The sequence below is a fragment of the Heliangelus exortis genome, chromosome 2, assembly GCF_036169615.1.
Source record: "Heliangelus exortis chromosome 2, bHelExo1.hap1, whole genome shotgun sequence".
NCBI lineage: Eukaryota > Metazoa > Chordata > Aves > Apodiformes > Trochilidae > Heliangelus > Heliangelus exortis.
In genome coordinates this window covers 69,455,902-69,473,224 of record NC_092423.1, presented here as the reverse complement: position 1 = coordinate 69,473,224, position 17,323 = coordinate 69,455,902, and the positions used below count along the sequence as shown (strand labels likewise).

Here is a 17,323-nt window from a genome sequence, read left to right as displayed (position 1 = left end):
TTTGCCAAAATGACTTATTTTTGGACAAGCTAATTCTTCCCAAGTAAAAAATTAATTGAACCAGGGACTTTGTTGGGTTTTAATAAGTTTTCTCCCATGGGAAAAACTCCAGTTTAGGTCACGCAGATAGAGCCTTTTTGATCACATCCTGTTTGGTGGCATTCTGAAGCTGAATAGAAAAATTACTTCCAAAAGGACTTGGGAAAGAGTGAGGTAAAATGTCACATGTCAAGCATGCAAAATAAGCAAATAAACCAATACTGCTTAGACCCAGGGTGTATCTGTGTTTGCACGTGTTGTGCTCACTTGTGATACGCATGTCATGTTGCATTGTCCTAATACCTTTCTGAATGTAGCACAGGTTTTGGTGTTGCTTTCAAAGGGGACTGCAAGTATTGTAAAGGGGCAGCTGGCATTTTGTCCTCAAAAAGAATGAGAAGGACTTGGGATGGCTCTCTTGGTTTTTTCCCCAGGCTCAGAGCTTCCCACCACAATCAACCTGAACTGAAGATAATATATTTGAAGGAAGACCCATGCTTTTATCAGGTTGTCCTTGTGTAGTTCTTAAAGCTGTTTTGCAGTTATAAATGGATCCTGAAGGGAGTGCAAATACTAAACCATAGTATTAATTAGAGTTTCACAGTAGATGATGATGGGAATGATTCTCCAGTTGGTGGCATTCTTTGAAAAGCATGTGATGTGAAGAGCAGCCTGGACCTATCTGTACCGTGGATGCTGCCTCATCTCTTGTTGGAGGTAGCTGTATAATTTTTTTTTCCCTTTTATACTTCTTAAGTATCTTTTATGACCTCTGGATTGGCCTTCCTTTCCCCCTCCATCTTGGCAGAAAACAAGGAAGCAGCCGCAAAGTAACAGGATTGCCATCTAATTCCTGGAAGCTGTGACTTGGATGTAACTGGAAGCAGTGCTGTTTGTCCTTGGTTAAAGATTGATTTTCTGTCCCTAAGGAAACCATGCGGACAATTCATCATCTGATTTAGGTAGTGAGCAGCTGGAGTGAAGGGCTTGTTAGATACCTTGGCTGTGAGGCAGAGGAGTGAGGAGGAGCTGAACATGAGCACCTTTATTTAAAATACATCTGTTTCTTTTCCACAGCTGTGTTTTGGGGCTTTTTAAAGCGTAAAATGTACCAGTTTCTTTTCAAGCTGTCTGCTGGAGGAAGCTGTGTCTGCTGCTAGCAGTAAACGAGTTACTTAATGGGAAGAATATTTGCAAAGCCTGGAGAGAAATAGCAGCTGCTTTTTTAAGTGCAAAAAACCCCCCTATAATATTTCAAAACTGTAGCAAGATCAGAGAATTTCTTTTCTAAAGGCCTGGATGAAAGGAGATTAGTAATGTGTAGGGGGTGCTGAGTGGCCCAGGCACCTCACCTGTTTTATTTCTAGGTGCAGAGGGAATTCAAAGATGGAAAGCAACCCCAGAACCACATGGACTAGTAGCCAGTTTCCTTCAGCAGTCTCATGAGGGAACACCTTGGTTTGCTGCCAGTTTTGGCTAGAAGCAAAAATCATGGGAGGACAGAGCCGTGCAGGCAGGGGTCCCTTTCAGGCCGGGCCGTCGGGGAGGTGGATCAGAGGGCACAGGGTGCCCCGGCTCCCTGCTGGAAAGGGACTGGGATTACATTGCGGGGCTGTGGCCTCTCTGCCTGCCGGGGATGTTACAAGGTACTGGCATCTTTATGCTACGAGCGTGGGCTTGCCAGAACTTGCCTCTGAGGTGGGTTGGTGTGTTTTGCATTGCTGGGTCCTGCCAGTGGGGCTGTAGTTGTTGGGAGGGGGGGTGGAGAGGTGTAGTGGATGCTGGATGTTGCACAAGTCAGGAGTAGGGGCTCTTCAGCCACAGTCACCTTGATTTGCTGTTTGCAATGCTGAGGGATCACATAGTAACAGGTATAGAGGCCCAATGCTTCTTGGTGCAGTTTTCCAGAGATAATGTCTTGAAAGAGGAACTTTTCCAAATTGCCTTATGTGCCAGGTGGCTCACAGGTTTGCTTTCCAATCTCTCACAATTTTCTTTCCAAAATACCCAGGAGTCACAGTGTCAATTTATTTTATTTTTAGTTTATAGCTCAGAGACACTGTTAAGATTCGAGATATGTAAGAATGTGACAGGACAAGAGGCAAGCTGAAAAAAGGATAGATTTAGACTGGATACAAGGAAGAAATTCTTCATTATGAAGGTTGTGAGGCGCCGGCACAGGTTGCCCAGGGAAGCTGTGGATGCTTCCTCTCTTGAAGTGTTCAAGGCCAGGACTTGGAGCAACCTGGTCTGAGTGGGAGGTGCCTCTGCCATGGCAGGGGCTTTGGAACTAGGTGATCTTTAAGGTCCCTCCCAACTCAAACCATTCTGTGATTCTGGGAAATGCTGCACAGTTTGAATATTTCTAAGCAGACAACTAAAGGTATGAACCCCTGCTGCATCAAGTTGCTAAATATTTGTTTACCCCTTCTGTAAGCTAACTTTCTGCTGTAGGGCTTTATGGTGAATGGGATAGAGCCTGTTTGTGCCATTCTAATGAGGTGATGCTGGATTGGGTGTCGTTCATCCCCCTACAGCCTGAATAAACAGCTTAGCATGGGCTGCGACTGCGTTGACAGAAAAGGCATCTTCATAATCTGGATGAAACTGTCTCAGCTGGGTGGTCTAGTAATGCAAAGACCACCACTGTGCTTATGATCACAGTAGCATAGCCCGAGATATACACATTACTGGCAGTATTCCACTAATAGTATCATTCACATATATTATACTTTATCTGCCAAAGGGTCTTTGGTGTTCCCAGCGTGGTGAGAACAGTAATATTCTGGGAGGCCCAGGCAGGAAAGGGAAAAGTTACACTGAGGATCAGTAATCTTTTTAGAGTGGGAATGTATAGGTGTGGGAGATTTAAATCTGCATGAAATGCCAGGTGGCCTCAGTGAAATCCCTGACTAAGGCATAATGGACAGCATCACTGATAAGGTAGGCAGGTAACTGTACCTAATCAGGTGGACACAGAAAGGTAAGGAGGTTCCTTTTCCATTTCATCTCCAAATATATAGATTGGCTGGCTTTTATTTTTTATTTATTTATAAAGCCACACATGTGGCTTTATAAAGCTTTGCACGGGTACTATCTGCTCCAGATGCACACTTTTATCTGCACAACCAAACTTCATGTTTGAGTGCAGATTTTAGAGCTTCTCACTATAATCAAGGCATTGCATTCCCACTGTTGTGCTCATGCTTGTAACAGGAGTTCTGGAGGACACATGCAGAAGGGGGCACACAACACATTTCTCCTGGATACCCAAAAGGCATCTCAGGACATTTAAAATTAAGTGCACAGTTCAGGATCAGAATAGGTATTTGCATCAGAGACGAAGAGCTTCTGGTTGAAGTAACCCAGGAACACTTTTCAGTATATGACAGGATATCAAGGAGTATACCTGCACCTTGAGAAATCCTGAAAAAATCAGATACTGATGGTTTTTACTGACTTGTGTATTTATCTCTTTGAGGTTTTAGAGAGCCATTCTGAACATTTTCAGTACTCGTGCTCATTTGTAGGGGATGGGGTAAAGTACAGACTATGATGGCATGCTTCAAGGGCTGCTTTGTTTGTCCATTTGTGCAAGTCAGTTTCTTGCAGTGCACAAATCTTGACTACATGGTCTTTTGCCCTGTGTACAATGTCCTCAGAGGTAGTTCTTGCTATCAAAATGTTACTTACAAGCAGAAAGCTAACTCCTCCTAGGCCCAGGTGTTATGTCAAACTTAAAATGGCATGCAGTTGTTATCTGGCTATTCATACTGGAATAAATTTCACATTGTATCATTTGTAGTCTTCCACTAAATATTTATTAATAAGTTAGGGGGACAAACCCAGCAGCTATAGGTACTTTGGGCTGGAGCACTCTGCTGCCACAGAGGGACTGAAGCTCACTGCCAGCATTGCAGATTCTGTGGAGACCTTCGGTGCTTGAAACTGTTGGAACTTTCTGATTTTGACCCAAAAAAACTTCTTTAAAGGTGTTCCTACGGAATTTTCAGATGGCCAAACCCCACCTTAGTTATCAGGTCTAATGTTTATTTTGTCTTTATGCAGACCTCTTCTGTTCAATGCTAAGGTAGGCATTTAATCATGGGTGCTGAACTGTTAGCTTTTCAGAAAAACTGGAGTCATCTGACCAGGCAGAAAGAGTAGATTCACTGAACTAATTAACTTGTTTTTGCTGAACTCTGTTTGCTTCCCTAAAGAAACTTAATCCAATCTTTGTTAGGTTTTAGCTAGTTAAAAAAAGGCAGTTCTGAGGCTACTTCCCTCCAAGTCCTTTTCTTCTTTTTTCAGTCTCACAGAATAATGGGGCAAGGGGAGGAGGAGGGGGGAGAGGGATGGCAGTGCTTGCAGTACTGCCAATTTGCTTACCTTCTGCCCTGGAAAAGATTTAGTAACCTTGCTCGCTGCTGGATAGTTTAATCCTAGAGCCTAGAGGATTGAGTCTGTTCATTCTGTTCTGCTGCTGTTGCTTCTTCTTTTGATTTCAGGCTGACTTCCTCCACCTTCTTTGTCTTCAGGGATGCAGACAGAGGGATAGAAGTTTTGCACGCGTCAGAATTGTCCTTGAATGGAATTAAACTGCTAACTTCAGGCACTCAGAGCAATTGCATCCATGACAGCGCATCCACTGGGCTGCAAAATCCACTCAAGAATCTGGGTAAATTCTTAGGGCAGTTAAATACTCATTTCCTGAGCTTGTTTAGCTATCTGTGTTCTACATGAACTAGAGCCACAGAAGGTATGTGACAACAACTGTGATTTGAGGGCCAGTTAATGTAAGCCTTTAAGAGCAAAATACCTAAGTACCTGCTGGAAACCCACCGTAACTATAAAAAACCTTCAGCAGTAACAAAAATACTTCTTTTTTTCCTGTTGAAACTTCCTAATATGCTTTTTAGCTCCTTTTTACAAGGATGAAAGGTAGTTTTAGCAAGTAAATAGTTTTGCTGCACTTTCCACAAAAGACATCAGAGGTATGAGACAGCAGGATGGGTGACACTGTTCCTGAGTCCCAACACCTGTACACTTTTATTTCACACAGCAGACCTGGGCTATTGCATCTCAATGCACAGAGGACTTTGAGAAAGGTTGGCAAATACTGGCCAGTGTTGAGCAGGAGAAGTCACCAGAGCTATCAGGAAGGAAACATTGTGTTTCATTTATGGGATTATACTCAAAATGTTTGAGTAGCTTTTTATCAACAAATCCTAAACAATCAAATGCAAAACAAGTAACTCACAGTGTGCTTTATTATTTTTTTCACAATATTAACTAGACAGACATGGAAGGTTTAATGGCAGCATGTTCTTATAACATTTCAAAGACAGAGAACAACATAATCATATTAAATGATGATAAACTGACAAACTACATTACCATACATACATCATCCAAAGGTACTGGATAAACGATATCTGCTTATGTACATTTACGCTGGTGATAATTAAAATTCAAATATTCAGAAGAAAAGGAAAAAAAATATGCTATTTAAATTATAAAAATATACAGTTTTTGTGTGGAATTCTTAATGTTGTATAACTTTTTGAAAAATATTTCACTGTGTGATGAAGCTGCATTAACTTAGTATAGGAGTGTGACTGAAACCAAATACAGATTAAATGCCTTCCTTGTACTTAGCCTTGTTTGAAAAGAAATAGAGTGAAACACAAAGATGGGCTTTTGCAATGAGAAAGCATTTTTATACTCCTAAATCAAAAGATGTTCTATACTCCTAAATCAAAAGATGTTTAATTTTTCATATAGTACTGAGCCATAACTCATGATACAAATGAAGTCACTTTGCTACCTTGTTTAAAGATAGAAAGAGGAAAAAAAAAAGATAGGCTTTAAACATGCTACTTCACTATTCTTTTAACCAACAGGACCTCTAGGTTTGTGCAGTGGAATGCAGGTGCATGGCTAAGCAGTGTCATGCTTCAGGGTCAACGCATGCAGTCCTGAACTCTATCATTTTCATGTTTCCTTTGCACATCTGGTTACAGATATACATTTATTTTTTTCATAATTTTTCCTTGTTAGTGCAATCCCACTCAGGAAGTGTAACTGATAAACTTAAGTAGTTATTGGATAATTTTACGATTTACAAAGAATTTTGCCATTGATAATTTTTAGTCACTGTAGTGCACACGTTTGTACTGGTTTTAGTTAGAAGTTATTTTCAGACCATCTTGGGTGTACTCCTGCATCTAATGAAACTTGAATTTTTCTTACATACCATTGTCATCCTCCATATCTTCAAGCCCCCTTCCTTATCTGTATATTCTCTGTTACCTTGACAGTCCCATTACTCCTTCGATTGATCCAGTGCATGCTCTATTAAGAACTATCCACTGTGTCAGCTCCACAGAATTTCAGAATACTTAACTTGCACAATTTCTTTTACTGTTTTTCCATCTGTTCCTACATTAACGATCTATAACAGATCTTAGGTGATCTTACAGATTTTTTTTTTCAGATTTTTTAATTTTCTTAAGCAATGGAGTGAAAAAGAATTAATAAGAAATAAATGGAATACAGCAAAATCAAGCATTTCTTTTAAATTCCTATAGGCTTCCTGTTTTGATAAAGACTGCCTTCAGAATTAACAAAGTTTTATAGTGAAGAATAGTTGTGGAGCCTCTGTAATTTTTTATTCTGCCCTTATATCATCCTTTTTCACGGAAAAGGATGAGAGAACAGATTCCAGCTTAGAGCCATCTTTAACCCAGGAGTTACTTCAGGGATCTCTTTGTTTCCCTCTACTTATTGACCTCTTCCTTTGTTGTCCTCTGATCTTCCACGCCTAACCAACTTCAGAAGTGTCCCTCTTACTTATTTTTTGCTTTTTCAGCTTGGATATGCTGGCAGTGGTCAGCTGCGTGTGCATTCCTGGTGACTGAAGATGCGTTTTCACTGAAGCATAAGTCTTGGAACATGGAAGTCTGTAAGGCATTTTGTGGGGAACAAAAAGTCATGTGAAAGTGTAATGAAGAATAGGAGTGACGGGAGTTATTGCAAAAGAAATGCAGGAGTGAGAGGAGAGGATTTTATTAAAGAAGTTCAAGCTTTTATATACATTCAATGTTTCTAATATGCTTCTTAATAAATGTATTATCATCAACTATCATTATACCTAATGCAGCCACAATACTGTACTATTCTGCAGTCAGGATGGGAAAACTCCATTAGCTCTTTAATAAAATAAAATCAACAGTCGTCATGACTCTTCTTTTTGCCTGGTATTAACTAATACACTGGAACCTCCAGTGAGCAGACACAACAGAACACAAAATCCTCAGTATTTATTTAAATGTGTATCAGGCGTCTTCTTCATATTATTTCTAAAGCAGCTTTAAAAAACTTTTGCCGTTGGAAGGTATTAAAAAATAAACCCCATTCAAATTATCCTGGTAGTATAGCAGCACTGGAATTGATAGTTACTCTTTTACAACTTTTGACAATGTAAACCTTTAATAAAATAAAAAATATTGAAACAATTTGAGGTCTAATAGTTCATGAACTTTAATGGGTGTATGGGCACAAATTGAAACGAAGACTAGGTTGTGAAATGAAACATTAGCTCGATACCAGCCACTTCCAATTGTGAAATTGGCTGCAGACAAATTAGCCTTGGAAGCTGAAAAAAAACAAAGCCCACACTCAAGCCACAACATTCGGTTGCTTCCATTTCAAATATTTTTTTCGTATGAACCCTACATGAGCATGCCCACTTCTGACAGAAACACTCTGAAAACACTCCAGATGCTTTTTGTTTGATGCTGGTTTTTTCATTTTTCTTTAATCAAGCAAACATAATTCACATTTTTTGTTTTCTTAGAAACATTTTTTATGTTTCTATAAAATGAAAAGTAATTGCAAATTTGAAATGTAAGCTCGTTCCATCTTTGCTCATACAAAGTGTAGGTGCCATGACTAAATAGCAGTAAAAATGCTGAGATGTACAACTTTTAAAAAAAAACAAACAAACAAAAAAGCAGCTTTGAAGACACAACATCAACTACAGTCTTAACATTGAACATATTACATTCCCAAGTTAATGGAGATATTTTGCATATAATGCCACAAAGTTATTCGACTGAAATCTTGAGGTTGAATCTACAGTTAATTCACTGTATTTTTTTTTCATCCTTAGAGCACTTATGTATTGTACGGTACATTTTATCCAGAGCTTTGCAACCCTTTCTTTTAATGTCAGGACATCCACTTACCCACAAATCCCAGATTTCAAAAGTTTCATAATAAAAATAGGAGCGCTTGACTTAAACATTGGAAGCTGGACATTTCCATGCCTCAGAGCAGGTTCAGACTCTTCAGCTTCCTCAGATCTCCTGGCCCTCTCTGAGTACATGGAAAGCCCTGCTTTAAAACGCACTGATGCATCTGGTTTCAGAACACAGGTATGTTTAGAAAACTGTATACTGAGTACTCAGCTTTAATTTTACTTGAGTTGCATTTTGTAACATGAACAGATGATTTCACACACACGCACCCCTTTTCCTCCACCCTATTTTCGCCTGAAATGACAGTAGGCACCTGCACGATAGAGGTGTCAAAATGTCTCTGTCCAAAGAGAGGATCTGGAGATTCTTCATCACCTTTTCTTCTGTAGACAGTCTTAGGAAATTATCGGCATGAAACAATTTTGAGGGCGAGGGGCAGGAGGATAAAGCTCACTTTCTTTTCCTGTTATGAAAATGAACTTGATTTTGGTGTCCAGGTTGATAAACAAGGATAGTCAGAGCTAATCTGTAACTCAGCTGAGGTCTGTTTCTTGCCAAATAAAATTAAGAGCTTTTTCAACTTTCAGAGATTTAGAGACCACATCTAATTGGTTCCAAACCCCTGGAGGAACTCAGTAAGTAAACAGGATTAGTTGCAGATATGAGCCCACTACAGTGGGACACAGGTCAGGTCTTCAGACTCCAGCTCTGCTCTGATGAAGCAGGCACTTAAGGTCTCCTGATGTTTCTGTGTCAGTAGCCGCAAAAAACGTTTTACTGCTGAGAAAATAATTGGAATGACAATTTCCTGCTAGCCCCAAAGACTTAACTTCACTCTTCTAGGAAAAAAAAAAGGTATTTGAGTCGACATGTATTAGGGTATTGTGATTATGACGTGATGGCACAACTGATAGCTTGAAAATGCATGCTCGCAAGGCATAGGCAATCATATTTCCAACTGTTCTCCTGTAGGGATAGCCAAGTGTCCTTCAAGAGGTTGCCATCTTGAGTCCACATTTGTACCATGTTGAACTGTTTACTCCATCAGTTCTTGCCAGCAGGACAGGGTGAGAACTTGGTTCACGCTGACCTTGTCTTTCAGATCCCTCCCAGCCATCCGGAAAAATGCAAGAAAAATCAAAACAATCAAGCAGCCGTTAGCAGCTCAAGTAACTGCCCTCATACGTGTAAGCAGGTAGGTCTTTGTCAGCTCTTCAGAGAGAATATAATCCAGTCAGCTGCATTTATTTAAAAAAGAACCTAAAATACTTTGGGGCTCATTAAAGTTAAGAATAGCAACACAATGTGATGACAGATACAACTTGCAGAGTTTCTGAAAATAGCAGGTTAAAATGTAAATATCTTTTAATAAATAATTCTCCTGCAATGTAAAAATAAATGGTATTTCCTTTGGCAGTAATAGCTGATTTAATCTTTAGCTGGGGAGTTGTTTTGCTCATAAAATATCATTGTGCTACAGAAAAAAAAATATTATTTTGTTGTTTTGAAAGGCTTTTGTAATCCACGATAAACTGGGTGACTCTACTTATGTCCAAGATAAGCGCCAAGAGTGATGCAAGCTCCCACCAGAACCAGACTCAGGATAGTCTTCAGAGAGATCCAGGAGAAATCGAACAAAGGCCTCATACTGTTGCCATACAACTCCACAAAGGCATCCTGGAATGGGAAATAACAGAAGATCAGAATTGCAGTAACTTTTTCAGAGAGGTAGGGCAACTTCTTCATGCTCAGTGGTTGTCCAGTAATCACTCTGGCACAAAACCCCCACACAAACCTATTGAAATAGTGATTTGGGAGCTATGTTATTGTGCAGTGCTTGGCACGAAGTTCTCCTGCCTATTTCTTTACAAGTATTGCTGTAATTACTTAAGAGTCCTGCCTTCTGCTTTAGGCACACCCAGTCTAACAGAAAATAAAGGAGCAGCATTTTCAAATATAGGTACCATAGTTTTGAATACTGTATATGCAAACATACGCTAAGGAGGCATATGGACCTTCATTATCCAGACCTTTAATTTCCACTGGACATGAGGCATCTATATTGCTGGTCGGCCTCACTGAAAATAAGGCAGCACTTACTTGCTTCCCTTGGGATGCATTTAGAAGACTCCCTGAAGAAGCCACAGATGTTTCTTCCCTATGAACCAAAGCTGTTAGGGTTGTGCTGTGCCTTTGATGGTCTTTCAGAACCGTCAACCAAAGGGGTGACACCTTGGTCCTGTGCTCCTGCTGATCATGCCTTGGATGTGGCAGTGGTCTGGCTGTAGGGTCCGCTGAGCCAATTGGCTCATCTGTCAACCCTGCAAAAATGTAACTTCTTGCCATGGGTTCATCTTGTCCAGCCAATTTGCCATGCAGCCAACAGGCAAGACAGCCCCTACAGTCAGAGGAAGAGGAGGGGTGGCATGCAGTGATGCCACTTCTCATGGCTGCCCACAAAGTCTCCTGGTGTAAGGCATAGGGGGAGTCCTCTCCCTCAGCCCAGCCCAAAACACCCTGGTTTTCTCCTCCCAGTTTCAGTCTATAATGTATGGAGAGCTGTTTCGTAAAGCTGCTGTTTAAGTAGAAAAGATGAAGTTTTTGTAACTCATAAATACAATGGGATTTGACTGGTTTAATGACACTCTGCATGTCATGCCTTTCTTTTTTGAAGCTTCAGAGAATTCCTGAGAGATAATAAATTGTACTAAATGGTATGAAAGCATTAAATAGTGAAGCTGAATCACTTTAAAAGAGTGACAAAACTGATAGCATCATTTAGGGCGAGTCTTTTATTATGCAGCCAATCAAGGTTGCTCCAAGATAGATAAACTCATAAAAATAGCTACCTAAATAGCTATAGAGGGGGTTTCTCTACCTTTCTTACTCTAAACTTCCCATTCTTAGTAGAAGTTAATACTCTCTATTTATGTCATAGTGCCTTTAGCTCTTTTGTAATGTTACTATGCTAGGAGGTAGCCTGCCTTCTAAAAATATGTTTTTTATGGTTTACACCAGAAATTAAGGAGAGAGAGGTCTCCATTATTAGTCTATACCTTCCAGTCAAGTTAATTTTCCATAAATTATGTAGTTAAATTAGCCTCCATCAGTAGCCTTCTCTAGTTATTGCCAGAATAAGAGTGTTTGCGTTCTTACCACGAGAGGGCGCGTAAGGTTTTTCAATATTTTGCCATTTTGACTCCTGTTCACCAAACAATGAGTGTGATTCAAATAAATAATGGGTATTGACTTGCAAAATATGTTATTACTTTAAGTAATATTAGTGCATGTTGTAGGTAAGTGTGGCTGACAGTAGCTAAGAGTTGGCAATGAAACAGGCTTTAGCCAACAGATTGACATAAAAATACATCTGCCTCCTGCTATTTCTCTACAGGCTGTTCCCCCTGATAGTAATTTTCAAATTTGGGTTTCCAAAGGTATATTCCTAAGTGAAAGCCCTTTGACCTTTGAGGGGAATGTCTTAGTGCAAACTCTTCATTCAGGAGAAAATTTGGCAACTTTTTCTTAGCTGCCTGTTTTTTGACATAGACATTTGCAAACTTAATATTCTGCTGTGCTGTTGCAGAGCTGAAAAAGCCCACTCGTTTTGCAGTGCAGCTCTTTGGAAAGCTGCTTTTATTTCTCCTTAAGGCTATGAAGTAACACAATATCCTAAAATGCTACAGACTGGGCTAAATCCCGTTGTCGCCAGTACAGAGTCCCGAGCTTCCACGGGAGTTTTGTCTGTATAGGGAGTTCAAGATCAGGCCTTATGAAAATACAAGGGTAAAGTTCAATGCTTGGAGATCTTATTATGGGTGGAAAAGAGAGGAAATGAAAAAAAAAAACACCCAAAACCAAACAACCCAACAAAACAAAACCTAAACAAAACAAAAACCACAACAAAACCCATGGAAATGTAAGTCATGTGAAAACATTTCAAGGTTATGATTTCCATGGCTTCTTTCTTATTTCTGTATATACATGACAGCCAATGCATGTATGGTATCAATATCAAGCTGAGCATATTTTGTGTCTCCCTTCTAGCCTAGTTTAGGAACATTCCTCCCAGCTTGTAAGACAGACCATTTCTGATGATATGGTAAAGCTCTTGGTATTGGGAATGAAGATGGACATAGGGTTACAGTAAAACTTGAAGACAAGGCAAAAGTGTGGCATAACATATGGCTCAAAAGAGAAATGGTAACAAAAAATGTGCAGCATGCAGTACTTTTTTGTCCGAGATTATTACAACAATAACATGAACCCAACCTAATGGTGTCTGCACTATATATTACAAGTAGCTCTTTATGATCGTTCCCCCTCCCCTTCTCAAACATCCTGATTAGGCTTATTTCCGAAGCTTGTTTGAACAGCCTGTCACTATTTGTTTAAGTTTCAAACCTGTTTTAAATAAACACATGTCCATTTTATGTACTAAAACAAGGAGGGGGGGTGGGAGGGAAGTATGAACTGTTTCTGAAAACTATTTTAGCACAAAGAGAACCCTAAACAGAATCTCAACTGTTTCATAAGGTTTGTCTCCTTCTGTAAACCCATGTATTTGTCACTGGATTTTTGTCGCCTAAACCGGTCTGTTTAAAATAAAAGAATCTCTGCTAAAACAAATAAGATTAGGAAAATTGCTTGAAACACTTGATGTCCTCTGAAAAGCACTCTTTATAATGAAAGCAAGGGTCCCCTTGGCAAACAGACTGCGGCAAGTTCTGGCTTGGTCAGCCTTTCTGGAAGTCTTACACAATTGGAAAGAAAATGGTTGCAGGCCTTATTTTTAAGACCTACCTATTCAAAATTTAATGGAAAGTTATATCCTGGATGTAAAATTATATCAGGGCAGTTAAAATTATATGGAAAAGAACTCTTCATTCAGCTCTGTGAGTTTAAAAAAAAAGTAATTTCTTAAGAAGCTTTTATGAAGTCAAATCAGTCCATTGCTGGTTTACTATGCAACTTTATGTTGACTGTTTCTGTGGAGCAAGAAAGGTCACAGTGGGGAAAGGAAAGATGCTCTGCCTAAGCTCCTCTAGGCACCAAAGTACCAGGATAACCTGCCTCACCTACCTGGGCTTGATGGGCAGGCCAGGAAGATTTCCCCGAGGGCATCTCCTGCTTGTTGAACTGCAAGAGGACATAGTGTGTTCCTGGCTGGAGTTCCTGGGATTTGCAGGGAGCCCAGGACAAAAGCATAGTTTGTCACCCTTGGAGGATTAGGAGGCGTAATAGTGCACTGAGTCAGGGCAATCTCAAAACAAAGCAACCAGATCACACCACCCCGTTCTTCCGCTGGCCCAAATTCGGCAGCTCTGATCCAAGAAACAAATGTCATCTTTAATTACACAAGCATTCCTTGCTTGTCCATTGAGCCGGGGTTTGTTCAGGCCTTTTGCAACTCAGCCTTGAACCCCTGCTTGAGAGGCAAGGCACAGCTTCTCATCTGCAGAGAGCGTACTTCCCATAGACCGAATCCGGATTCGATACCTCCTTACTGAAAATATGGAGGGAGAAAGCAGTTCCAGCCCGACGTTTCTGACTGAAGGGAGCAGTAAGGAGAGCAAACACGAGGAAGCAAAAGCTTCCTTTTTCTACCTGAATCAAACAGCTGGTGAGGAAGTGACTTTATTTCCCTCGTTATCATCGGGCTGACAGGATATCCTCTTGAGCCACATTGTACTGAATGAAGAGCCAGTGAGACTTCCATTTGACTGAACGGGAATTGCCTCGCAGCTATTTTATGCTGCCCTCTTTGTGACTCCAAAACAAACAAACAAACAAACACAAACACTAGCTTCCAGCTTTTGAAGAAACCTGCCCAAGTCTGAATAAGGTGGCTCTGTCACCCAGTGCAGGGCAGAAGAGGGAATGGCATAAGCTGGTTGCCAAAGTTCATTACCTAAATGACTTTTCCCTCACCCTGCCTCCATACAAATGGCATAAATTCTCATAAAAGCTTTTGTTCCTGAATGGTAACTCATTTTAGAAGTAGTCTGCAGAGGGAGGGAGGGAGTGGAGAGAACTGGTTAAGTCATCCCATGTTTTCTGTGCAGTGAAACCTCATTAAAATGTCATCTTGAAGCTAATGAGAAAAGTTCTTGGGACACAAAAAATAAATCTGTAGGCGCTCTTTTTTGCAAAGAGTTTATGGGTCTTTCATGCAAGCCTAAGTCGTAAGCCCATGCAATACATAAGGACAGCTCAAACCTTGACTGCATTGTGTCAAGGTGTGATGTTTCATGAGGTTGCTATCTTTAGAGAGGCTGCTATCTTTTTATGCCTGGGAGTGCCAACATGCTGGCAGTCCATCCAGGTGCACATTACCAAATTATAGTGGGAAGGAAAAGAAGGTGTCACCCCATAAGCCCTGCTGACCACAGGAAGAGAACCTGCCTAGGGAGTGGCTTCAGCACGTGCACCCTGATCAAATCCCCTTTCAGACCCCTTCACCTTTGGGTCTATTGTGAATTCCCTGTTTCCACAATGCCCAATATAGTTTTAGGTCTACAGCTGATGTTAGATGCTGGTTTCATAGCCCTTTTGTTTCTTTAGTTATATTTGAGGTCTACGACTTTCGACAAAACTTGTTCTCTTCACGGTAGGTTTGTCTAACTTCTTTGTTCCTTGGCCTCGCTATCTATTTCTATACATTCTTGCACCAGTGAGCCTGTGATCTTGGGGGGATGCCTTGCAGGATCTTACTGAAATCTGTGAAGTTAAATCAGTGGAAATATTATTTGCATAAGTCTGACTAAACGTGGCACTCAGATGGAGACATCTAAAGAGTGGGGATTCATTGTGGTTAGGTTTGTTCATGAAAACTTATGTGTACGCTTAGAAATATATAAATGTGAGTGATTATAAGCACGGGGTCTACTATTCTGCTTGTCCATGCTCCCAGAAAGTGATCCTGCTGGCAGGCAGATTTCCTCTGGACCTCTGCAAGATGAAGGACAAACCCAGGCTTTGAGGAATGGTCAAGCCACCTCTTTAAAAGCAGAATTTGTTAAGCATTGATTCAGCTTGCATGGAAATCCACGCCACGTTCAGACTAGGCTGCATTCTTGTTAAACCAAGTCAGCATGAGAAATGTTGCAGTAATTTAGACTTGGCGTCTCTTCTTAATTCAGTTAGACGTGGCTCTGCAGTATGCAAAAGCCCAGACCTGGTGGAGGCTGCCTTGTTTTCTTATTCCTGGAAAGGCCCACACTAAAATGAGGTATTTCTGCCATCACTGTAACAGCTGTAATGTCACCACAGGAGCGAGCTCATGGTATGTAATGGGTGCCACTTCTGAGTGAGCAGTATTGCCATTAATGAGAGAAAGAAGGTGAGGAGGCCTTCTGGACAAAGTCGTCAGTGTTCAAACACTATCATCAAAGCTGCTCTACTTCATCTGCCACAATTTTTTTTTCACATCTTTTGTGTGTTGATAGTACTTTTAAAACTAATTTTCTATTTCTTTGCATCAATATTGAGCACTCTTAGTTCTGTTTTCCAAAGGTACCCTACTTAGGTGGAGTTCTAGAAGCTGAGTATAACTTGGACCTAGAAAACAAACATGTCCCTACACATATTTTCATGAATCTCAATTGCACCAAGAATCCGTCAGTTTTAGGCTCCCTTTTTCTTCTACTCACATTTATCAAACCCATTCTAGAGAGTATGCATTTACGTGCAACAATAAACTTAGCAAACACTCATTTATGGATTTGTGGATCACTCTGGAGGAGAGAACAAGTGTCAAGGAGGTGCTGAGGGGACTCATCTCATCTCCTAACATCGCTCTTACACCTGCCTTCTCCAAAAAACAGCTCGATGGATTTGGACCCCTGTCAAATCTTCTGAATAATTTTAAAATGAAAATATAGACAAAACAGGTCTGAATGGCAACACAGGCCTGTTTCTGCCAGGCCTAAATTCCCTGTCATGCTTGTAACTTACTTTCAATGTGAGTGCCCTTTCACTGGAAGCAGCCTACCTAACTTAAAAGCCCAGATCTGAAGAATCTGGCTGCAAGGGTGTCTGTTGGTGGCAGAAGGAAATGTGAACACATCCCCTGTTCTGTTCCCCTCCTGCTCCAACCACTCGTGCTTGCTGCTGCCAAAGAGTTAAATCACATAACCGCCTGGGAAATGGGAACTGAAAATAGCAGCTTGTAGAAACTCTCCAAGTGCTGTGGCACAGCTTTTGTCACCAAGACCATGGAGGGTTTAATTTAAGGTCCAGCTGTGCCGGGCTTAAGGCAGAGGTATTAGCACAGGTAGGGAGGGGAAAGGAAGACAGTGAGGATGTCAGTCTGGTGGGGAGGAGGGCCTGGCTTGGGGTGGCCAGAAAATGCTGAGCGTGCCTGTGAACGAGGGAAGGGTGAAACCAAACCAGCCTGAGCAGGTTGTCCCGTTGGCTGAAGCACGAGGGACCAGTCATGCATTTTCCTGCTTCTGGTTTTAACATCCCTCAGGGAAACATCACTCAGTCCCGTGTTTGTTGTCTCAACACTCAACTCTGACCCGGATCCCTCTGGCATAACTGACTGCCCTGCTCAGTCTTGAGCAAGAGTAGCCCAGAGCAGGAGTGGCAGCTGTGGTGCACCTTGGTGACCCCAGGCAAGAAGCCAGGCAGAGCCACCAGCATCTTCTGCAGAAGTTACACTGGCTCTTCTTCACCTGCCCTGAAGCAGGCTCTTGTTTCTAAATCTTGTGACAATTGACTGATTTACAGGGGAAATGAGACAACACAACTAACTTATGATAAAGTAACCTCACAATAGGTCTGCAATTTAAAGAAAAAGCACGGAAAAAGCACAAGCTGTAGACTTCAATGGACAGTTACACTTCTACCAGCAGCCACCTGGAAAATAGGAATTTGTGCCTGTGTTTTCTTTGGCAGCCTACACCTCATTAGCAGTGCAAACCACTTCTGCTCACCTGTAAAAGCCTTATTCGAGGCAGAGAAGAGGCAGCATTTTTTGGTCACTGCTTTCCCTGGCCATTTCCTAAGTCAGCCCTTCC

At 41.1% G+C, this 17,323-nt stretch overlaps 1 protein-coding gene across 1 annotated transcript in view; it reads right to left on the bottom strand.

The window, feature by feature from the left end:
- Positions 1–5,291: 5,291 nt before the first annotated feature.
- BCL2 (BCL2 apoptosis regulator) overlaps positions 5,292–17,323 on the bottom strand; it is a 97,563-nt gene continuing 85,531 nt past the window's right edge. Inside the window, exon 2 of the mRNA XM_071736601.1 lies at positions 5,292–9,977. Coding sequence (XP_071592702.1) covers positions 9,843–9,977 — 135 coding nt within the window. The 3' untranslated portion in view covers positions 5,292–9,842. The remainder of the gene's footprint in view (positions 9,978–17,323) is intronic.